Raw genomic sequence first — 25281 nt, forward strand, 5'->3', positions numbered from 1 at the left:
TGTCATTTTTTGTATCTGTAGAAGCCTTGACAGAGCGTGAAAAGACCGTGAGGGTCCCCATCAGAACGCGACGGGCCGGCAGGGAACTTACTGGCATCCGTGATAGAGCGCAGGCCGAACGAAGTGTGCCTTGGGGCCTCCAGGACAGCATCCCCTTTGCCTCCCACGGCCCGTCACGGAAACCGTGATAGACCGTGAGAAAACTTGGCAAGACGTAACAAAACTTGAATACAGAGAAGAAAATGGCCCAAATCCCACGGCGCACTACGTTTCGGGCAAACGGTCTGCCGTGGCCGCGGGGAATATAGTGTAAACGTAGCATAAGTGTCGACCATTTGCAGATATCTGGAGAGGTCACTAAAAGGCAGTGTCTGCTCAGAGCCAGAACAGTGTTACTTTATATCAGTCTACATAGATGTGGTATATATGCTCACAATTTGTACAAGGATTTGAGTTTCCAATACAAATATTATATACAATCTTGAACACACAAATGACATTTACTGTGCTTCATATAGGTATTGTTTAAACATTGACAGTGTGGAATGGTGGGGAGGGGGTGTCTGAAGCAAACAAATCACAGCTGAAGGAGGGGTCATACCATTATGGTTTCCTTCTTTTGGTTTGAGGAGCCCCTGGCACAGAGGGTGCTGACCGTCTCATCGTTCCTCGGGAAGTGGACTGCCCACTTGAGTTGGAAGATGTGATGGAAATTGGAATCGAAGAACGATCTTTGCTTGAAGCTACAGCCAATTCTGTGATCGAGGAAGACGGAGGTAGAGAGACAGAAATAATAACAATATTTAGGATAAGCCACGTTAACTGATCAACACAATCACTTAGCATGGTTAGCTATATTCCCTGCTCAGCATTGACTAGAGCAAATGTATTGACAAAATAAAATGCTCACTGAATGTTTTACTTGCATGTTCTAAATTGAATTGTTCTAAATGTTCTAAATTCATGAATTTACAAAATTTGGTTTTTAAATACTTTGAGATCGTGCGGTCATGCTGGGAGAAAGATCTGGGAATTTGATTCCTGTAGTTTCATCTTTGTGACCACAAACCTTCCTCAAAACATCCACGATTAGCAAACTTTCAATAAACTTTTCCATTAAATGGTGATCGACAGTTCGACGACGTATCTGCTGGACCATGCCACTTCTACTGCACATGCTTAGAAATTCCAGCAGACATTCACCAACTACGAGCTTTCCGGTCTACCGATTTCAATTCTGAAAGAAACAGACTTACTGAGTTTCTGGTTGATGAGGGCAAGCTGTTCCTCGTCCTCCTGGCAATTCCGTTGCTTGGTAACCATATTATCTGATCTTAGGGCTACCTCCTGATCCTTGTACTCTACCTCAGCCTGCTCACGACTCTCGATGGCATGCATGATCTGCTCCAGGATCACTGCATTACATTAAGAGAACAAAAATGTAAATTTGCTCATGATTTAAAATTCCCAAAGGATAAATAATGCAGTTTGTTTCTCTATTTGAATTTGATTGAAATTGTGAATCAATTTTAGATAAAAACTTCAAGAGCTATAAGGAATTGGTCACATAACAAATACAAGCTGAGTTACATTATGAGTCCTGTAAAAAAATATAGCAAAACGTACAAGCAGATCAACAATTTTGTGAATGGTTTTACGCTAAAATCTTATCCTTATCCTCTTTTCTAACTGTTTACTAAGACAAGGATTTTGCAAGCCAGCATGTCTAGCTCCTTATTATCAATAAGTTGCAAGTGATCCACAATGATTGCAAATTCTCTAATCAATCACAAAGTTGAAATTGCCTGTCTCTTATCTATAGTGTCGCAATTGATTGCGTTAGACAGGTAATCTTGCCCAAAAGACAATTAATCAACCAGTTAAGACTATACTCTGGCTATGAGGACTTACCCATCTGCTTCTCCAGTGATTGTAACTGTTTGGGAGGAGGTTCCCCAAAGACGCATCCCTGAAGGTCTTTCGGACATCGGTTCCGAAATCCTCCAAATTTTCCGCTGCCACGGATACAGTTGCCGTCGCGGGTGAGGAGAGTGGGGCAGTGCATGTGTTTCACAATCTGAAGAAGGGAGAAGACAGAGGACAAGGAATGAAACATGGTTTCCACTTTGAAATCTACAATACTTTTTTTTCTCGATTCAAATGAAAATATAGTCAGCTACAATCAATTCAAATGAAAATATAGTCAGCAACAATCTTTCTTGTATTGCCTACTTGCTTGATGGAGCTACATGTAGGATTTACAGAAAGTTTCATTACCATATACTCATAAGCATTTTAAAGTAAAGTGAGTACCGTTTTCAGCACTGGAATAAGGAGACATGGCAGAATTTCACAGTGATATCTTCAGAAATAACAGAGGTATTTACCTTCTTTTTTTTTGCAAAGCAATTAGATTCCTTTGCCTATAAGCATTACCCTAAACACGATCAAAAATATTATAATGTAGACAAAAAGCATCTCTATGAACTTACTGACTGTCTGTATGCTCTTGCGTCATCCAAAGTATCCAAGAGTATGTTATCTTGTAGCAAGAGCCTGAAGGCTGTACAAACAAAACAGGAAATATCATTTGACAATTATATTTTTTTTTTTTTAAACAATTGTCAGGGTATATATATGTAGACCCAGCTGTTCTGAAACCACCCACATATTTAAGCTCCGGAGAATTTGACTCGCATGACATATGCTTGGGTGACAATTGCTCTGCATGCAATTATTAACTTTTATCAAATTCCCAACTTAAACCCAAAACCACTAAAACTCTGAGCCATGTGAGGTACACTCCGTAATCCTAACACATGTAGTACGAAATAGGCTCTGACTGCGGGGTCTATTCGCTATTCATAAGGACCGCTATTCATAAGGTCCGCTATTCATAAGGACCGTTATTCATAACGTGCAAATTCCCGTACTTCCTGGTCCGCTATTCATAATGGCAAAAGAGGGTCGCTATTCATAAAGAAATAAGGTTCGTTAATCATAAGGACCGCTATTCATAACGTGAGATGAGGGTCGCTATTCATAATTCATATAAAGGGTCATTAATCATAAGGACCGCTATTCATAATATGAAATCAGGGTCACTATTCATAATACGACGAGAGGGTCGCTATTCATAATACGAAATAAGGTTCATTACTTATAAGGGTCGCTATTCATAACACGGGAAGAGGGTCGCTATTCATAATACGAAATGAGGGTCGCTATTCATAATAAGAAATGAGGGTCGCTATTCATAATAGGAGAAGAGGGTCGCTATTCATAATAGGAGAAGAGGGTCGCTATTCATAATACGAAATGAGGGTCGCTATTCATAATAAGAAATGAGGGTCGCTATTCATAATAGGAGAAGAGGGTCGCTATTCATAATAGGAGAAGAGGGTCGCTATTCATAATAGGAGAAGAGGGTCGCTATTCATAATAGGAGAAGAGGGTCGCTATTCATAATACGAAATGAGGGTCGCTATTCATAATACGAAATGAGGGTTGCTATTCATAATACGAAATGAGGGTCGCTATTCATAATAGGAGAAGAGGGTTGCTATTCATAATAGGAGAAGAGGGTCGCTATTCATAATAGGAGAAGAGGGTCGCTATTCATAATACGAAATGAGGGTCGCTATTCATAATACGAAATGAGGTTCGCTATTCATAAAAGGAGAAGAGGGTCGCTTTTGTATTATGAATAGCAACCCTCTACTCTTTTATTAATAGCGACCCTCTTCTCCTATTATGAATAGCGACCCTCATTTCTTATTATGAATAGCGACCCTCATTTTGTATTATGAATAGCAACCCTCTACTCCTATTATGAATAGCGACCCTCTTCTCCTATTATGAATAGCGACCCCTACTTCTATTATGAATAGCGACCCTCTTCTCCTATTATGAATAGCGACCCTCATTTCGTATTATGAATAGCGAACCTCTACTCCTTTTATGAATAGCGACCCCCTACTCCTATTATGAATAGCGAACCTCATTTCGTATTATGAATAGCGACCCTCATTTTGTATTATGAATAGCAACCCTCTACTCTTTTATTAATAGCGACCCTCTTCTCCTATTATGAATAGCGACCCTCATTCCTTATTATGAATAGCGACCCTCATTTTGTATTATGAATAGCAACCCTCTACTCCTATTATGAATAGCGACCCTCTTCTCCTGTTATGAATAGCGACCCCTACTCCTATTATGAATAGCGACCCTCTTCTCCTATTATGAATAGCGACCCTCATGTTGTATTATGAATAGCGACCTTCTTCTCCTATTATGAATAGCGACCCTTTTCATTGATTATGAATAATGACCCTTATGAATAATGACCCTTATGAATAGCGACCCTCATTTTCCATTATGAATAGCGACCCTCATTTCGTATTATGAATAGCGACCCTCATTTCGTATTATGAATAGCGACCCTCTTTCTGTGTTATGAATACCGACCCTTTTGTAATATTATGAATAGGGACCCTTATGAATAGCGACCCTCACGTCGTTTTATGAATAGCGACCCTCTTCTCCTATTATGAATACCGACCCTCTTCTTTGATTATGAATAGCGGTCCTTCTGAATAATGACCCTCATGAATAATGACCCTTTTCTCCAATTATGAAAAGCGGACCTTATGAATAGCGGTCCTTATGAATAGTTGACCTTATGAATAGCGGACCTTATGAATAGCGGTCCTTATGAATAGCGACATTGACCCACTATAATCACTGCAACCAACAGTACTACTATAACTTCTTTTTCAAAAACACTACACTCAGTACAAGCAGCAACCATCCATCTCTAGAACCGGGTTGGTGGAGGGGGAGGCAAATCCATTAATCAAAATAATATACTCTGTTGCATGCACTGTTAATGTTTACATTATAGCAATGTCCCTGTTTTTTTTTTCGAGAGAGATTTAAAAAAAAAAAAACTCTCTACACACCTATCTTGCAATTCTCTTCATGACCAGTGAACCTTAAAAGGTGCCTTGCATACACAGGGTTGCCTGATGGGGTTTGACCATGGTTCATGGGTACTCTCGTGTGTGGTAGAGGCCTGTCAAAAAACACAAAAATGAAATGAACCAAGTTCAAAAGGATGAATTTTGGGAGAAATAGCTCGTTCACATGATGCTGTATTCTACAGCACACACAAAATCTACCGTAACTTTTAAAACGTGTACACGTATGGTAACTGCGCGCATCAAAGGTCCAACGTGTATTCACTTAATTAGCTGTGTTATCAGATAAATAGACGTGAAGCATATTACACTTTACATCATCGTTAAAAAGTCTGGAGAGGTTTTGCCGTATCATATCTAAATGAGCCTTAACTTGATCGAAAGTCCTTCAACCAATCACAAATCTACAGGTTCCTATTTATTCGGTACATAGTGACATCTCTATGGGGGTAGGGGCATGTGTATTTGAAGAGAGCAAAAAAAAAGGGGGGCGCACAATAAATGTAAAAGAGAGAAGAGGAAATGGGGGAAAGGAAAACAAAATTGAACCACACGAATACATGGTCCCCAATATGCAAGGCTAAATGCATAAGAAGAAGTTTTTTAAAGCTTGATCGCGTCTCGCATAAATAGGTTGCATTAGATCTCGTAATTTTGAGCTTTAATATAGATGTTGTTTATAATTAGCACTTTTTAATGGCTCAAAATTTGACATCAAAATGTAATTCCCATTGCTTTGCCCCCTATTGTAAGTTTCTCCAGCCTCTTATCTTGTTGAATATTGCACCCTAAAAACTTGAATGTTTTAAAAGGGATACAACTTTTTCAATAGAAAATTATTTTCAACCTTTTCAAAAAACTTCGACTTTCGAGAACAAATCTAATAACAAATATAAAGTTGAATTGAACAAGGTGCATTAGGCTCCTTAGTTTGGATAAATCTCAACTAAGATGGGGCCAAGAATTCAAAAGATAGATGTGATTTAAACGCAATACCAAATTGGTAGATACTGGACGGTTTGTGTTCAGAATTTGAACCCCCCCCCCCTCTTTTTTCTTCATCGGGTAACATTGTCTCAGATTTAAAAATAAAATTTTGGATTTAGCTCATGCTGCAATTATTGTTATAAACCTGTAAGTCATACATGAATCCCATGACATTTACAAGCCAATCACCTGTCTGATTATCAACATATCTATGATTGGAATTAGAAATTTCAGAATTTGTTTTCCTAACGGTTTTTATAACACTGCAGTCTATTGGGGAAATGAGTATGGTACAACCAAGAACTTCTTGGTACAACCGATCACTCAAAGATTTTTACTTTTTTGAAACACTTTAATATTAAGCCATATCACAGACACTTTTAACACATAGGGCCATGCATCTCAGATTAACATTGTTAAACGATGCCTTTAAACAAATCAGAAGGAATGCTCAAATATTTTCAGTTCGCAAAGGTATATATGTTATACATCATTACAAACCATAATGTTACCAAATAATTCAAATCAAAATGCCTTCTTTGCTTAATTGCTCGCTTTTTCCTCATTCGATTTGTTAAAACTATTTTTTATGTGTGCAAAGCTTGTACACTTTCCCTTATAAGCCCCTGACTTATCACAAATCTTTTAATTCGTTTAGAACCTATTTGTCTTATGAATCGAAATATCATTTTATTTCACTAATGACTTTAAATGGTTTCTTGTCCCCCAACAAATCAATCGATCAAACGTGACAAAGAAAGAACAGTTATAGAAATCGACTTTTGTTAAACTTTAGAGAAAGAGGGGAAGTAAGCAAAAAGGATATGGTGTTGGCATACATGCTTGCCATTAACAATCTAGGCATAAATGATATACACTGATTTGTCTAAATGCTATTGTACTTGGCACCATCTTCTATTGTTTTTAATTAGGGGAGGGTGGATTGGCAGGTCACATGGAAGGGGGGGGGGACAGGTCATGAACCCCATTACCAAGTATGTACATTTGAATGTTTCAGTTTAAATCCTTTCAATTTTTTGTATGCCTCCGCTACAAAGTAGCCGGAGGCATTATGTTTTCTGGTTGTCCGTCCGTCTGTCCGTACGTACGTCCCGTTCTCGTGATCGCGTTATCTCAAGACCCAATTGATGGATTCCCTCCAAACTTGGATCATGTATTGTATCTTACAGAGCCAATGAACTGATTAGATTTTGGCGTCACAACGTTGAAGGTCACAGGGCTCATTATATGTATGCACAAATAGCTTGTGATCGCATTATCTCAAGTACCGGTCGATAGATTCCTGCCAAACTTGGGTCATGTATGTATCTAACAGAGCCAATGAACTGATTAGATTTTGGGGTCACAAGGTTGAAGGTCAAAGGTCACATCGCTTATTATATATGCAAAAATAGCTTGTGATCGCGTTATCTCAAGTACCGGTTGATGGATTCCTGCCAAACTCACGTCATGTATGTATCTTACAGAGCCAATGAGCTGATTGGATTTTGGGGTCACGAGGTTGAAGGTCAAAGGTCACAGGGCTCATGTTTTCAAAAATAGCTGTGATCGCATTATTTCAAGAACCTATCAATGGATTCCTGCCAAACTTGGGTCATGTATTTAAATAACAGAGCCAATGAACTGATTAGATTTTGGGGTCACTAGGTCAAAGGTCACAGGGCTCATTATGTATGTACAGATAGCTTGTGATCGCATTATCATGAGAACCAATAGACAGAATACTATCAAACTCAAGACATGTACATGTATCTTGCAGAGCCAATGAACTGATTATATTTTAGGGTCATCAGGTCAAGGTCATTGGGGCTAATTATGTATGCCTATGAATAGCTTGTGAGTGCATTATCATTAAAACCGACAGATGGATTACAATCAAACTTGAATTTTTTAAATTGCTCTATGGCGGAGGCATCATTTTCGACTGCGCGCAGTCAAAATTCCATCTAGTTTTATTCCAAGTCTCGTATGATTCGCTGGTGTTCTGATAATCGGTTTCTGTCACAAATCTGTAGATTTGTCTAATTTTGTTCTAGGAGAGGGGGGGCACTAGTCATTAGTTTAATTAGTTATATTGTTTTGAATTTAGGGTTAGGGATAGGGTTAATATACCAGTTTTGATGATGTACGGTTAATTTACCATGTAGGGTTATAAACACTGTATAGATGTCTTGTTAATACAATAAGTTGGTATATATATATATATATATACCAACTTATATTAGGGTTAGTGTTAGGATTTTTATGATGTCCACTTCATGTTCCATCCCTACATGGAACATTAGGTGGACATCATAAAAATCCTAACCCTAAAACCCAAGCCTAAACCCAAGCCTAAACCTAACCCTAACTCTAATGTCTACTTAATGACTCATTTTTTCACTCCAAATGTCCCTCCAATGACGCCTTTTACACATTATAGAGAGAGATATATAACAAAATTGGGCCTTCTATGAGAAATAAAACGTAAAAAACGTTAAGAGGACATAGACATATATCTATATTTTTTGTAAAATGTGGAACAAATAAATTTGTAGTTGAACAAATTTACCATTATAGCTCATATCAAAGTGTCAATTTTAGAGCGCTTTAGCGTCTTTGTTATAAAACCATTGGAATTTATACATGATATTAACCGGGTTTCCGGAGTGTTTTTCCGCAACTTCAAGTCAGAAGTCATCCGATCTATTGAATATGGACAAAAGGGTATTTTGGTTTAATTCATATTCTTGGAAAAAAAAGTAGAAAAGCTTATTTTGGCTCAGAATTGTTATGCAAATCATCCTCAAACCTTTTGAATGTGGTAACATATTGTAGAAAATATATATTTCTTTTTATTTTACACATGGTAAAATGAGGTATTGTTAAAAATAATCTTCAATATTGTACATTATTTATGCATGGCCTCCATTTTTTCACAGCAGCATATTGTCAAGGTAGTCCACCTAGAAATTGTGCAGGAAGGTCAACCGAACACGAAGAGATCCAACTACTTTTTACAACATCCTTTGGTTTCCACAATATCTCATACAAAGAGTGTAACAACAAAATGACTATGAATACAATACCGGTACACACTATTCAGAAAATTATCCTTCACTTGAATTTAAAAGATATAGTAGCGGAGCCTATGGAAAAGCAGAGCTTGTTGTGGATAGGCTCCTTAAACTAGAATTTGACATACGTAACTAAAGTTAGGTTTATAAAATACAAATATACGCTGACAAATGGAAAGGGAGAATACAGGGATACATGAACCAATACTCCCAAGTACCTACAAATGAAACAATAGTACAATGTAGTTTATTCTCAATATGAGTAGTATATGTCGAGTGGTTTAAGGCGCTTGACTGGAGATGCGAAGGTCGAGGGTTCGAATCCCGACGCGGGACTAATATCATTGGCAAGATATTAACCTGCACTTGCCACTCTCCACCCAGGTGTTAAATGGGTACCCGGTAGGATGCGACCGTCATTGTGCACACAGTGTGTGCGGGCAAGCACTGAATCCCATGACCGGGGTAATAGTATATTTGTAAATATTTGTATATCAAAGGCCTTGCACTTGACACCATAATGCAGTAAAGTGAAAGAAAAAGATTTATGTTTTATTGCAACAGTTTTTATGTTATTATTAAGTCTCGCTCAGATATGGAACGGCTAACGGTGGCTTTTTGTTAAATGATGTAAGTGTCATACTCTTTATATTTCTGTACCTTATAGCGCAGAGCTATAATAAGTGATAGTACCTTGTTGTGTGCTGTAACTATGCACTTCCATGTGAAACAAGTGTTTTTTTTGCAGTGGTCTACTGCGTCATATCTGTACAAGCCTTTACAATTCAGATCCTATTACAAATGAGTTCATACACAATTCAGGGAGGGTATATCTACGATAGCATAATTTGCTATATAAGTAAGCATGCATAATAACACAGGGTGACTTTAAAACAAAACAAAAATGGCATCAATGGTAAGGAATGAGGGTGTGTTTTACTTTTTTTAACTTACCAATGAGATGACTTCACAAATAAAAACCATCATTTCTATAGACATGACAATTTAACCTTTCTTGATTTAACAGGGCGCATTACTGACAAATTTTTAGAAAAATTCTTCATTCCTGCACTATTGTAGAAACTAAGATGAGAGTTGAAGGTTGGTTTGCACACTCACTTGTCCCACTCGGTCAGGCCGTTTTTGTAGATCGACTCGATGGGTAGAACCTGTTGACGCATATTTGTGTTCTCAAAGACCTCATTGGCCTTAGCGAGTGTGGTGGTGAGGACGCAGTCAATATCTGAGGCCATATGCCACGATAACACATAAGCAACATTCTCATCTTCTACCTCAACCAGGTGTGCTACCTGTGGAGTATGGTTGAGTTAGAGAACGGTTAAATAAATATGTGGGACTGCATACTGATAAATAGAGCCATGTAACATCAAACTTTATTTTTTTTTTTTTTTAAATGCTGTTTTTTTTTCTTTTCTTCTTGCTACCAAAACATGAATGATGACTTTTTAAAACGATTTTATCCTTCAGAAAACGCAAGTTACCACTTTTCCATTTCACTGAACATTCATAATGGAAGTATACACTATAAATGAAAAAAAGTATAAGACAACAATAACAAACTAGACATTGGTAAGAATTGCTTACCTTTCCGAGTATTTCACCATCCCGGGTCTCATATCTCTTTATCCTGCAAATCCTTCTAGGTTTGTTCCTCAGCTCTTCAATTGTTTCGTTAGTAGATGTCATTAATTCTTGGACTTCTTTTCTCTACAACATGAAATAAAAGCAAATTGTTTACATTACAACATGAAATAAAAGCAAATTGTTTACATAAGGTGCTTATTCCTCTAAATCTGACATAACTACTAATTTTATAGAGTTTTCTGTTATGATGAATATTTGTTTTATTCAAGTGGCCATCTACATATATCTATGATTTTAATCCCCTTCCAACTTTCTTAGCATTATATTATAATTATGTACCACTTAAATTGTTATTTCAATTCTTTCGCCTGCTCATCTTTAAATTTGCTTTATTAAAAATGTGCCAAAATTTTTGTTTAGAAAATGTATAATACATAAAATGTAGCTGAGTAGCAGGCACATAACATAAGCTATTATTTATAAGAATAATAAGCAGAACATGCAGTCTCCTATGTACACATATGAGTTGTGCTCTCCAGGAAAGCTGATTTACAACACATATTTGTTAGTTTATACATATTTTGTTGATCCAAAAGACTCTGGAAATGCTCCTTATCACCAGACCTCAATATTACAAGCATTCACAAGCAGCTTCTGCGACATGGTTTTATCATGGTTTATCATGGTTTATCACTATTTTATCAATGACAGCCATCCCTACAGCTAGAGACTTTAGCCAACTGCAATAGTTTAGTCTTACGATACCACAGTTATGGAAAGAAAATGTTGTGAATTCTCTAAGGATAGTTCCTGCCGTTGGGGCAGTGGCGGATCCAGCGGGGGGGGGGGGGGGGGGGGCAAAAAAAAAATCATGTAAAAACACGTGATTTTTACCTTTTTGGGGGTTGCAAATTTAAAAAATTTCGAGGACCAAAAAAAAAAATGTGCTTACTACGACTTTTTGGTCGGCGCGATTTTCAAATTTTCGGGAGCAAAAATAAATAAATTGGGCCCCCTCCACTAAGAAATCCTGGATCCGCACCTGCTTTGGGGTACATTGTGTTCTCACCGTTGCTATATGTGCATCCCGGACTCCCAATTGTCTCAACTTTTCTCGTAACTCGAGCTCATTCTTAGCAGCATCCTCAGCAGATTCTGTCACAAAAAATAAGCCGCAAAAAGTAAATGGAACGCAAAATATGCAATTCCTTACGGGGTACATTAAAAAAAAAACTCATATTCCAAATTGGGTACACACAATATTATTCTTCAAATATTCTAACGTTTCTATTGTAAGATAAAGTATGACTAACATGTAAAGAAAAAAATAAACTCCGGTCCCTTTTGGTGCGCGCATACAAACTAAGACATTGTCAATGGAAAGTTCCAGTTTTTCGAACATTGGTCCCATTATAAAAAAAACAGATTAACACATTTCTTAACTTTTTGATATCGAATGAATACAAATTTAATGGGAGAGGGAGTTCTGCTTGATTCATATCTAATGCACTAATGTCCTTTGGCAAGACATTGATCTACATTTGCCACACTCCACCCAGGTGAAGTAAATGGGTACCTGGTCAAAATTTATTCCTTGAAATGCTAGAGCGCCGTATGGCAGCCGTGCTAAAGCCAGGGTAATAATCCTGTGGTTATTCAGAGGTGATAGTTCTGTCTGGGGAGGGGGTCGTTATTCTGTGTATATGGAGAGAAAATGGCTCTTGTAAGCAAATGATGTGGATGGGGCTTTTTCTTGAACTCTTTTCCTTCTCATTCCCTTTCTTCTCTCTCCGCAGAATCACATTTAATTCCCTCCATCTCCTGAAAATATTCCATACATGCCCCTTTGAGCCATTACTTTTGGACATCTGTAGACGCTGTTGTATCCCTTCAAACAGTTCTTTGGATGCCTTGATAGAAGCAGTGAGTGTGTCTCTCTCCTTCGATAGCTGAGACATCCGCTGCAGCTTCTTGGCATCTATGTACAAAAACAGAAATTTAGTGTCATGGATTAGACATCCAAGCTATAAAAAAAATCACAAATCCTAACAAACTCTGTAAAATGATCTTGCCCTTTTTCGTGAGCGCAATTTCATATTCTTAAAATCAAAACACATGAATAGTTGAAGAACTGGTTTCATACTTCCATCCTTAGATTGAATCATTCACCGACTACATTTAACTATTCTTCAAATGGAAACTATATTTGGGATCTTCACTGGTAACTTGAACATGTAACCACTCTAGGAGCCGACAGTCTAAATAATTATTTTTGGATGTGTGCTTAAGTTATCTAAGGTTGTGTAAAAACATGTGAAAATACTGAACCACAAAGAAAATTGAAATTTGTTCAGTCCCACTGCATCTGTACACAAAACTACTACCACAAAACTCAACTGCTCTCCTGCTGCTAGACTTGTCCTCCGCCTTCGACACCGTTAATCACACTATCCTTTTGAACACACTTAGTTCACTTGGTGTCAAGGGTGAGGCATACAAATGGTTCGAGTCTTATCTGTCATACCACTCTCAGATCGTTTGTATTAATGGTTGCAAATCAGTTGCTTTGCCTCTCTCTTGTGGAGTACCACAAGGTTCTGTGGGCGGGCCCACTCTTTTCTCAATTTATTTAATTGGATTGCGACAAGTTTTGTTACAACATGGCATAGATTATCATATTTATGCAGACGATATTCAACTTATGATTTCCTTCAATTCAGATCAAGCTGCTGCAGAACGAGCCGTTCATCGCCTTGAATCTTGCATGGCTGATGTTCTTGATTGGTTGCTCGCACATTCCTTGAAATTAAATTTAGACAAATGTGAATTCCTTATATTTGGTTCCAAAGTACAGCTTAGTAAAGTTAATATCAATTGCATTTCATTTTCTGGCCACATAATTCACTTGTCACAAACGTGTCGCAATCTTGGTGTTATGTTTGACTCACATATGACAATGTCTAACCAAGTTCTTAATATTTGTAGATCTGTAAGGTACCACTTGCGTAATATCGGTTTTATTCGTAAATATTTGTCCAAGTCTGCCACCGAAAAATTAGTTCATGCTCTGATTTCCTCCCGTCTTGATTTTGCCAATGCCCTCCTAATCAATCTACCCCAGAATCTAGTGTCCAAGCTTCAGAAGCTTCAAAACGCTGCAGCTCGTATTGTTTCTCTGACCACCAAGCGTACCCACATTTCCCCAGTTTTGCAGTCGCTACACTGGCTCCCAGTAAAAGATCGCATTGTTTTCAAAATTTTGTTGCTCACCTTTCATTGCGTTCACGGCTCTGCTCCTCAATACCTTATCTCTCTAATCCAAAACTACACTCCTGCAAGACCTCTACGCTCATCCACTTCCAATTTTCTTGTAACCCCCAAAATTACCAAAACGTGGGGGAAAGATCTTTTGCATACTCTAGTCCTAAATTATGGAATGGCCTTCCTGAAGACATCAAAAAATGTTTATCCTCTGATTCTTTCAAAACTCATCTCAAAACATTTCTTTTCAAGTCTTGATCTTTTTTCCTGTTTACACGCGCCTTGAGCACTCCACAGAGTGGATTTGGCGCGATATAAGTTACATTATTATTATTATTATTATTATTACCACTTCTTTTTTGGAAAAATAAAAGTAGTAGTATTATTTGGTATAGAAACTAATACAATTGAATGATACATTTAATTATACACACAGGAAAGATGTATAGTTACTCATAATTAGAGGTGTCGTAGTCAATATACAAATAATGCACTGTTGCAGGTATGTTAGTGTAAGTCAGTGCGATATCGATAATGCACTTGCCATGCGGGCGCGTGCATTATCATTATGGGCACTGACTAAACTTGGTGCACTGGCCCTGCCCTAAAACACGAACGAAACAGTGCATTATTTGTTTAATAACACGGCAGTGGCGGAGCCAGGGGGGGGGGGGGCCCGGGGGAAAAAAATCATGTAAAATCACGTGATTTTTACGATTTTTTGGGGTTGGGCCCCCCCCCCCCTGGCGCTCAAGGGGGGGGGTGCAAATTGAATTTTTTTTGAGGATCACAAAAAAAAAAAATGTGCTCACTACCCCCCCCCCCCCCCCCCCCCCCCCCCCCCCCCCCCCACTGAGCGAATTTTTTGCCGGCGCGTTTTTCAAATTTTCGGGAGCAAAAAAAAAAAAAAAAAAAAAAAAAAAAAATGTGCTCACTACCCCCCCCCCCCCCCCCCCCCACCGAGCGAATTTTTTGCCGGCGCGTTTTTCAAATTTTCGGGAGCAAAAAAAAAAAAAAAAAATTGTGCTCTGTACCCCCCCCCCCCCCCCCCCCCCCCCCCCCCCCCCCCCCCCCACTGAGCGACTTTTCGGCCGGCGCGATTTTCAAATTATCGGGAGCAAAAAAAAAAAAAAGTTGGGCCCCCTCCCCTAAGAAATCCTGGATCCGCGCCTGAACACGGGTCAGTCATAAATTCTTACAATATAGTCTAGATCTAGATCTAAGTTAGATCTAAATAAATAGATCTAGGCCTAGAATATCCTAGATCTAGATATTGAAACTTATGCACAAATTCAATTTGGCTGAATTAAGCGAAAGCGATATTGGTAGATATCGAGCATGGGTTATCCACGTGAAGTCAATTGATCAATCGGATTGCTTAGATTATAGAACCCGTTTCATAATGTGGATTAATCTATCTATCTATCTTAAGTATCTTCTCCCGGTTCGGAGGTTGATTGCAATATCTCTCTCCATTTCAATCCATCTTCTGCCATTCTGGTGCACTTGACTTGGATTAATCCCTTGCCTGGAAAAGCAAAGGTCGTGGGTTTGAGCCCCAGCACGGCTTTTATGTCCCTTAGCAAAGCATTTTATCTACATTGCTTCTCTCTACCCAGGGATTAAATGGGTACCTGGTAGGATGCCACTGTCATTGTCTTTTAACTAGCATTTGCGAGAAGGTGACTAGCCTGAGTGATGTCCAGAATAGTAATTTAATCCAGTGACCGGGATAATAATAATACTGTTAATAGCACTTTGGTCAGGAAATTGGAAAATGCTATTAAAGAAACCGGTATCATCATTATTAATGCAGAAATGGTCAATTATGACTGAAATGCCTTAAATTCCAACATTGTTCTTACTATTATAGAAGAGAAATGGCTGGATGTACGGTTTCACTTCAGGTCCCTTGCTCTTTAGTGAGAAGTGTAAATTGTACTCACTTCCATCATGTCCTGGCGTATTCTCTTGAATTGAGATGTTCTGAAATGAAATCAAATACATCTTGTCAATAAAATATTTATTTTTTCCTTCACGTATATTTCTATCAGATGGGGAAAGTTAAACTATTCCATGACCAAACCTCTAAAACTAAATTCATCAAAAATACTGGTTTCTTGTTTGTAATTATCATTGGTTGGCAAGATAAAGGAGCAGAAGGAGGGGAGGAAGGGAAGGGAGAGAGAGAAAGACAGAGAGGGGGAGGAGAGGGAGGGGAATGGGGAAGGGGAGCGGTGGAGGAATTAGGGAGAGAAACAAATTGTACGAGACTCGCCTGAATGAAGCAAATGCCTTTATTCAACGGGAACTGCATCATACTCTTATTGCCCTGGAGTTTAGGCAGCTCAGCTCCATTGTTGCCTTTCACATGAACTTCAATGTTATCCGTCAAATCTTTGCCGGTCACATTCCCAAAGTCATCCTACAAGTACCACCAAAAAAAGGTGGTTAACATCCAATTGTTCTTTGGATGATTTGCTTGCCAATTTCACATTTAATAAACTTATTGACAAAGGCAGTCTAGAGATCAAAGAAGGTGAAGGTTAAATATTTATAATGATATAAATTAGTTTCACTCAACTAGCTTGTTATCCTATGTTTGACAATTGTTGTACTGCAACCAGGGGAACGACCCCTCTCCAAGGAACTTGGTAGTGAGGATGTATTACCAAAGGGCTGAAGCACACGTACATTGACTTAATTTTGAACCCGGGCCCTCCCGGTTGTGAGACAACTGCTATATATACTACTGATGAGCCATTGCACCTCCTCATGTGTTAAAAAAGCCAAATAGGCTAACAAACAAAAACAGCAAAAAGCCTGAAACAGACACGTACCTGAGCCAGTATTCACTTCGATACTTAGAATAAGTAAGAAATTTACTAAGTAAATTGCTTTAATAGCTTTACTTAAGAACTTTACTTATCTCGTATTCAAATCACATTTTAGATTTTTACATACGTAAGACAAAATCTAAGTAGAATACTTTCTGATAAGCATTGCTACATCAAACAGTCAATCAAAAGTAATGCGCAATCAATACGTCGCAATAAAATAATGCACGCTAATATAAGTGTTATGATTCATTGTTATCGAGGCCTTCACATAATTGGCTTAAGTCTGGTAAAGAGCTGTCTTAAATTTAGGGGAAAATACTTGACCAAAAGTTTGAACTGAATACCAAAATTGGCTAAGTATTTTTTCTAAGTCGAATTCTAACTAAAGTACTCATATTTCAAGCTTAAGTGCGGAATTGAATACGGGCCAAGGGCTTGAAATCTGACAAAATCCTTTTTTTAAATTACATCCATGTTTAACCCAATCGATTTAATTTTGATATAACACACAGTTTCAATAGACTCCAGTCCATTTTCAATGGGGTACCCCATATATGGGGCAGCGTGGTCACAAAAAAGAAAAGACTTACCACAAGCTGTAGCCTGAGCGCTTCGCTGAGAGTCCTGCTATGTGCTTGAGGTGTATTGCATACAATGGGAGTTGGCGGGGCTATCTCTGGGATCAGTTTTACTGGTGGACCAGGCTGGATGTCAAACCCAATCTGAATGGGTTCAGGAAGAAACACGGAAAAAACACATTCACAAATACGAACAGAGGTACTGAGGACGGGAAAAATCTTGTGTGATCTCTACAAGTCTATTGCATTGTAGACCGACATGCCACTTTACTCGAAAGCCCCATTATAGGGGTTTATACAAAAGACACATAACTTGTCTGGAATTGAGGATTTATAACAACTTGCACGAGGGGCGAAGAGAGGGGGGGGGGGGTGGGTCTAATTTGACATACTCTGTACAAGCAAAACCGATGGCTGCCGCACAACAACCCTGGTTAGTGTAGGAAATTCACTGTGGAACAATTGTTGCCTGTGCATGTGTCGTAGTAACCTACCTTGGTGGGGTTACCCTCCAATACACCCCTTCCTCCCTATCCTTGTTCCTACTCACCGGTTCAGAGTAGAGCATCTGTTGATCCAGGGAAGCTTGAAACATTATCCAATGCATGCGTGCCTTTGGGGGTAGTTTTCGTTTTCTAAAAAGTAAAAACAATAGATGAAGCTACTGAACCTTATCATTATCTATAGAAATTCTTAATTTTCAGTTATTGTATAGTGGTGGAGAAGAGATGATACTCCTCTAAGGCTACCTTTCGTTACCTTCACATCATTTATCACATATTCTTGTTTAAGGGGATAATTGAGCTTTTAATCAAGTCTTTCCCTCAGATTTACAGTCAAATTATGGTCCAAAATGTTTTAATATATTGATGTTAAGTATAATAATTGATAAAAAATATATATATATGTATAAATACAAAGGTATATACTACAACATTTGATGTATGATTCAAAATTATCTGTTCTGACATCCCTGACTGGGCAAGAGGCAAGAGTCTCTTTTAGTCAACTTCACAGTACACAAGTATTTAATTGGCTGAAATTCTAAAAGCGAATATCCAATAATGTAATAATTTGTTCTTTGCCTCCTTAAAAAACAAAAAAGTCTTACCTTGTAAGCTTGATAACACATTTACATTCCCCCTAGGCACGGATTGACACCATCAGGCAGCTTGGACACATGGGCATACAACATTTAAAGTCAGTCCAGACCATGAATTTTAAAAGAAATAGTTCAACAAAAAACAGCCCCTTAAAATCTCAAGCCAGACCACCTACAAAAACGTTAATGTGGAGGCCTGCCCTAGTTTAGAAAGAAGTTGAGTTTGTAGAAGTAATCTTTAGAGATTTCGTTTTGTGTTTCTCACCTGCAGTAGAAATGTCCTTCCCTATCCTCCTCACTGGGCTTGTCCATGCCTGTAATTTGCGCCCTCTGTGGTGGCGGACCAGAGTGTTGATCGTTGGTAGTGGACTCCCATAGACTCATGGAAATCTTCTCCTGAGGGATTTTAGTCATGGTGCTCTCATCAGCAGCAATTAAAGAGATGTCAAAATCTAGGAGATTGAAAGAGAGCACTTGCTTTGCTATAATCGGAATTTTTTAAAGGCAAACCAAATTAAGTAACACACAAATGACAACTTCCTATTTCTATACAGAAAATAGTTTCCTCATTATGATAATTGCTATCCCTACCATCTTGCTGTTCCCAATTATCTTTCAATCCTTTCCATAAGTATCATCACCATCGTCGTCATCATCACCATCATCAACATCATCATAACTATCACCATCAACATCAGCGTTGCCATCGTGCTTCACCCCTACACTAACCTGGAGAAAGATCCCCAGCAATGTAGACACACCCTTCTCTGTAGTCCACCTGAAGTTTATGTGCCTTCTTGGGATCTGGCTTGAGTTCAACAGCAAGATCAGAACTCAAGAGGGATGACCACTCCATGGACATTTTCGCTTGTAGCATGTACTTCCCACTGTTAGGTTACAAGACAGCGGAGACAGCTGAAATGTTTGTTTCTAAATTCATCTTATATCCGCCATACAAAGAATCTGCGTAATCGGTCCATTGTGCATCATGTGATGAAATACAATTCACAAGGGCTTCATGTACATGAGCAAGTTACCATAAGCTGACAGCAGTTGTCACGAGCCATGATTAGTATTAAATGTACTATTCATAAATACTGTGCATGGCATATGATATCACACAAAACAAATGCATACTGTATCATGATGTCATAAATCTGCATTTATCCACTGTAGGCAACTGCATGCGATGATGTCATCACTATGTATTTGATATGCGCACATATTGATCAGTTCTTCAACATTGTTTGTGCCGTAGTGTAAGTTGCAAATGATCATTAGTAGATCAGTAGATCTAAGCTTTAGTTAAAGGTCCCTCCTATTTTAAAGATTTATTTTTAACTCCATCTTTCATTCACATGAAGATCATGCAAACGATCCTAAACAGCAGTTTCAGTAATAATCTTTTTTTTTAAATGAGTGGTCTGCAAGCATTGTGTATAATTCCCTTTTTAGCATAACTTTAATCAAAGTTAATCATCAAATTGAAGTATGAAATCCTCAACTCTACTTGAAAGATAACATGAATCTACTCACCAGGGACCGGATAAGGTCAGCTTCCCAAAGGTAACTTGACCTTTACTGTCTGGCTTTGCTGTCAGAGGTACAATTGAAGATACCTGCATGCAGCAAACAAAAATAACGCATGGTGACGTGACTTGATACACTCATGAAAAGAAAGAACAACAACAGAAATCAATTATTTAATATAACTAAAGTTAGGCAGTTGAATCAAATGTTCTCACTCATCATAATGATCAAGAACTGAAAAGAATGTTTCATAAATGAAAAGCAGCCCAGCGCCCTTCAAGTTTTGTATTTTCAGAGTCGTATAGAAATGGTGCGGTATAGTGGCTCATTCACTTGACTCTCAATCCAAGGGTTCCCTGCCCGGCACGAGCTAACATCCTATGGCAGGCATTAATCAATATTTTCCTTCCACACTCTAACCAGGTGTAATTTGTTACCTGGTATTCTTTTGCTCTTTTACATGCGTTATCACTACTAACACCTTTCATATCTGGAAATTCAATTTTTGATATTGTAAAAGTCAAATGTGAAGAGTTTGGTCTAAGCATGAATGTCGAGAAAACTAGGTCAATGATTTTTTAGTAGAACAGAGAATAAGCTAGAATATGTTTGATACTCGATGGACATATCATTGAGCAAGTCAGTAATTACATCCACTTAGGACAAAATATCACAGATAATGCCAGATGCGAAACAGAAATAAAAAAGAAGAATAGAAATTGCTCGGAATACATTTCTGGCAATGAAAGGATTATTCACAAAATGAAAAGGTGACATTTGCGCTTAGGTTGAGACTAGTAAACTGTTATGTATGGTCTGTCCTATTGTATGGAGCAGAAACATGGACAATAAACAAGGCCATGGAAAATAGAATAACATCTTTTGAAATGTGGAAATGATGAAAATATCCTGGAAACGAATGAAAACCAACAAAGAGATATTGTACATTGCAGGGCGTAAACAAATTCCACTAGTAGGATTAGTTAAGGAGAGAAAAATCAAATACTTTGGTCATGTTAAAAGGCAACAAAGCCTCTTAAAGGATGTATTGGAAGGAAGTAGACCTAGAGGGAGACCCAGAATCAACTGGGAAGAGAATGTCAAGAACTGGAGTGGACTAAAACTGCAAGAGTGCACCAAAATGGCAGAAGATAGAGTGAAATGGAGAGATGTTGCAATCAACCTCCGAACCGGGAGAAGATACTCAGATAGATAAATAGATAGTATACTAGAGCGCTCCATAATTAGCCGTCAGATATGACTGATGTAATAATGTGAAAGCGTCAGGAGCATCATGGCGGGCATGTGAGCTATATAAGACGCCCCAATTGTTACAAGTTATTATTACAAAGGTGATCTACAATGTCTGACGTAGATCCTACGGCCAAAAAGATTAGGGAACCACTCATTCATTGTATATTTCACATCTAAGAAAATTGAGAAGATGTTAAAATATGGTGAAATGCAACACTCGCCTTTAATGTCTTGTCATATTGCAGTGAGATAGTTGCGTTAACATCGGAGATTAGATTGCCAGATTCATCACAAACTTGAAAATCCAATGGATTGCTGATCTGGACGCCGTCATATGCTATCAGTGTCTATAGAGAAGAGGAGCATGATTATCATCATTGTTATCATTCTCAACATATTATTCTCATACTAAAAGAGCACCCGTGAGCCTCTTTTTTTGGAAGAGCCCCCGTGGACAAACAAATAATTTGAGCCCTGGGTAAGGATTATAATTGGGTTTAAGGTCAGGTTTAGGATACATGTAAGAGCTAGGACTATGAATAGGGTTAGGTATAGTATTTAGTCGGGGATGAAGTTAGTAATTCAAGTAATTGTAGGATATGTCCTCCTGGGCAGTCTTCATTGGAGTGGTTCTCTGATATATGCTGCAGTGACACTTGCTCCTGGCTTTATTTCATCAAAGATATAGGGTTAAGTTTTAGGTTACAGGGGTTAAGATTGTAATTGGGTTTTGGGTTTGGATTAGGTCGAGGAGTTGGGATAGGTTTACTAGGTATTCGGTCCAGGGTTGACATTTTGAATTTGGTCAGTGGACAAAACTGACACAAAGCGTGGCTGGAGCAAGTGTCGTACAACCACCGGAGCATGTGTTATTTAACCCCCCCCCCCCCCCCTAGCAGCCATACCTCATTTTGCCCCCAGCCCATCACATTCAGCTTCGCCGGTCGGCCGGGAAGCACCTCTAATTTGATTTTATCCGTTAAGGTGTTGTACTCCACTACGATCTCCCTGACCCCTAGCGTTGAACCGTCAAACTTGATGTTCTGAAGGCAAAATCCCACGTTAGGTAGAAGGGTTTTCTGCAGGACTTTGATGTCTAGATCGTCTGCCTTCACACTGAGGTTGCTCAAGGAACCATGAGGGAGCTGTAAAAGAAACAATATATCCTTAGTGATATGACTTTGTTGCATGTCGATTTAGAACTGTTGATTGCGTTCGAAGGGGCATTACCTCAACTTTGAATATTAATTTTGAAACGAAAAAAGCAGTCAAAATAAGTTATGGGACACATAATTTGTTGTAAATAGTGATGCTGCTTACATAATTTCTTTGACTTTAAGCAGGGCACAGCATCCATGTTTCAAGTGGCTCTACAGCTCATGTATAAGGCAGTAGGCCTATGGTACAAACTTTATGAATTGAACATTTTCCTTGGGACTTATACGTCATTATTCTCTTACCTCATGTATAGTGTTCCCATAGGCATCAGTGACATGGACGACAATATCACCATCTAAGATCTCTCCAAGCTTCACCTTTACACTTTTTTTGCTTTGACACTTGATCTTCGTGGCCTTGCCAGGGATTGGCCTGAAATTTGTTTACAATTGTAAGGATTTTAACATTTATGTTTGTGTGTTAATTTTACCTGACTGTAAGTGAACAATCAGGGGACCGACACCTTTACGACCTCTCCGAGGGACTCGGTAATGAGGATCAATGCCCTACCAAAGGGTAATAGCGCAAAAATAACGATTGTAAAGATTTAAAACATTCATGTTTGTTTTTGTGTTTCTTTTGTTTGACATGACTACTAAAAAGTAAGTACATGCTTGAAGGTAAGCAACCAGTGGACCAATGACTGTAACTCCTCTCAGAGGCAATTATTGAGGACTATCTCCTAAATTAAAAGGGCACTAGAGCATCGACTTGGTATCGAACCATGGACCTCCTGTTTCTAGACCACTGCTCTACTATTGACTCGTCGAGCCTCCTTGCCTGTCGAAACAGTCTTGGTGCTGGGTTTTTTAACACTTGTGTCAATATAATTATTAGTTTAGTTTGGTATTTTCATTCACTTAATTAGGATGTTTACACAATTGTTATTTACATGGTAGTTACAAGGCAGTGGTTTCAGGGATAATTTTGGAGTGCCTACATAAATCTACTATAGGCAGCTGAAATAACAGTATTTCTTTTAATTTAGCCAAATGTAACAACAAGTAGGTTATCACATAAGGCCATTTAAACAAAAATCATGTTTAGCGTCCCCACCTGCTTTCTTTTTTTTGGGGGGGGGGGGCGCCTGCTTTTTTTTCTTTCAATTTGTTTTCCTTTTTTCGTTTTCCTTTTTTTTGTTTTTGTTTTTGTTTAAAGGGCCTCCTCCCTATTTTTCAAAAAGGCAGGACGCTATTCATTTTTTTAATTTTTTATAGATTTGGCCTAAAACTTTTGTAATACAGAGTGCAATCCTGCTCTACATATCGATCTTCACGTCGTATGTGCATCTGCTTTTAATACAACACTCACTTGATGTTGAAGGAAAACTCCAGGCCCGATCCATCTGTGAGTCTCAGCTGACAGAACTTGATATCTCCCACCGATTTGGGGACCTTGATAGCGGGCAAGTACCCCTCCATGATGGTGGAGGGGTCGAACCTGAGTAACCAGTTGAACTTGAACTTGTTTGCCTGCTCCTTAGTAATCTCCATGCGGTTGTCACCCTCATCAAACAGAGCAAAGCCTGACAGAAAAAGAATAAAACAGTTTCATGTTATTCTGTTTTCTATTTCATTTCATTTCCAAGATCATAAAGGAGTATGTCAATAAAAGAGTATACATGAAAACAAAGTACAATAATAATCACAATAAGAAAAGAAAAGAAACCATCAACTAATGCCTGTGAATTACCACCAAAAAAAAAATCAGGTTTCTGCAGAAGGCTCTTATTATATTAGCTGAAGCCTGAAGGTATAGGCTAGTACATAAATATACATACTTAAATAAGATATTATACACGGACCAATATCAATAAGAAGCATAAGACAAACCATGAGATAATAAATATAAAACAATTATACGTTGTACAGATCGTAAGAGAGGGATCATTAAATCCTTGAATCCACATGATGTGGTAAGCTACCTTTAAACATTACAGCAAGCCTCACATATCTGACACACTACATGTCTCATGCACAGATCAGTGAGTATGCTTTAATTGGGGGTGTTAATTGCTACACACACGCACTTTCTTTTTCTCAATCCCCCATTTGCCTTTTTTAAACACATAAAATCATGTTTATTGTGAACACGCCTTTTTTTTAATTACTCGATTTAACAGCGTTTCTAATTAATAATAGAATCTCTTGAAATATATGACTGTTCTCTACTCACTGATCTGTGATGTATTCTCTCCGGCCGTCCACTCAATATCTCCTTTGTGTTCCACCTCGACAGGTTTTTTCTTTGGGTCATCAAGGTACTGGTGTTGGCAGAAGAATACCTTGATCTTACAGGCTCTGGTGCTGGGTTTGACAGTGATGGCTTTCTCTACAGAGCTGACTCCTTTGATGTGCTAAGGGAAGATCAAATCAGAGGTGACTATTTTCACGTGTCAAGAAATTTTGTCAGAGATTGGGAGTGGTCCAGATTTGAGATAGGTTCATGCCACAAAATAAATTTAAAAAAACACCATTTGCTGTTGTTGTTTCAATTTATGATAGTTTCTTGCCGTGCAGTTTGCTCTTATTAACAATTTGCAAAAAATGATTTCGCAAGAGTTTCTGACTTAATGTTGAAATGTGCATTGTAAATGTTTCATATATTGAAATTGACAGTAGTACAGTTTGGTTTCTTGTTTAAAATAAGCACAAACTTTGTACATGGATATTTTAATATGCATTATTAGGAGGTACAATGGCTTGGAGAAGAGAGCAGGATAAGTAAGATTCTTACCAAATATAGGTGTACAATACTCTTCAACGAACAAACATTCTGAAAGACCCACACGTAGTCCTTCAAATGTGATGTTAAGTTATTTTTCTACTGAAACTCCTTAAAAAGATA

At 38.3% G+C, this 25281-nt stretch overlaps 2 protein-coding genes across 2 annotated transcripts in view; both read right to left on the reverse strand.

Moving 5' to 3' along the window:
- Window positions 1-603: 603 nt before the first annotated feature.
- LOC105447417 (structural maintenance of chromosomes flexible hinge domain-containing protein 1-like) lies at window positions 604-24667 on the reverse strand. Its single transcript, XM_030973988.1, has 20 exons — window positions 24610-24667; window positions 23746-23959; window positions 22677-22806; window positions 22122-22361; window positions 21438-21563; window positions 19969-20051; window positions 19162-19319; window positions 18698-18884; window positions 17881-17965; window positions 17343-17474; window positions 16235-16337; window positions 12510-12629; window positions 11721-11806; window positions 10652-10774; window positions 10166-10356; window positions 4965-5077; window positions 2493-2563; window positions 1912-2077; window positions 1257-1415; window positions 604-755 (listed from the first exon to the last, which is right to left on the reverse strand). Exons 2-20 carry the CDS (start codon window positions 23925-23927, stop codon window positions 604-606), a joined length of 2607 nt encoding a protein of 868 aa, XP_030829848.1. The 5' UTR covers window positions 23928-23959; window positions 24610-24667.
- LOC100891020 (structural maintenance of chromosomes flexible hinge domain-containing protein 1-like) overlaps window positions 24602-25281 on the reverse strand; it is a 99919-nt gene continuing 99239 nt past the window's right edge. Inside the window, exon 23 of the mRNA XM_030973989.1 lies at window positions 24602-24790. Coding sequence (XP_030829849.1) covers window positions 24602-24790 — 189 coding nt within the window. The remainder of the gene's footprint in view (window positions 24791-25281) is intronic.

This window comes from Strongylocentrotus purpuratus, unplaced genomic scaffold, assembly GCF_000002235.5.
Source record: "Strongylocentrotus purpuratus isolate Spur 01 unplaced genomic scaffold, Spur_5.0 spur5_scaffold_7, whole genome shotgun sequence".
In the NCBI taxonomy this organism is placed as follows: Eukaryota; Metazoa; Echinodermata; class Echinoidea; order Camarodonta; family Strongylocentrotidae; genus Strongylocentrotus; species Strongylocentrotus purpuratus.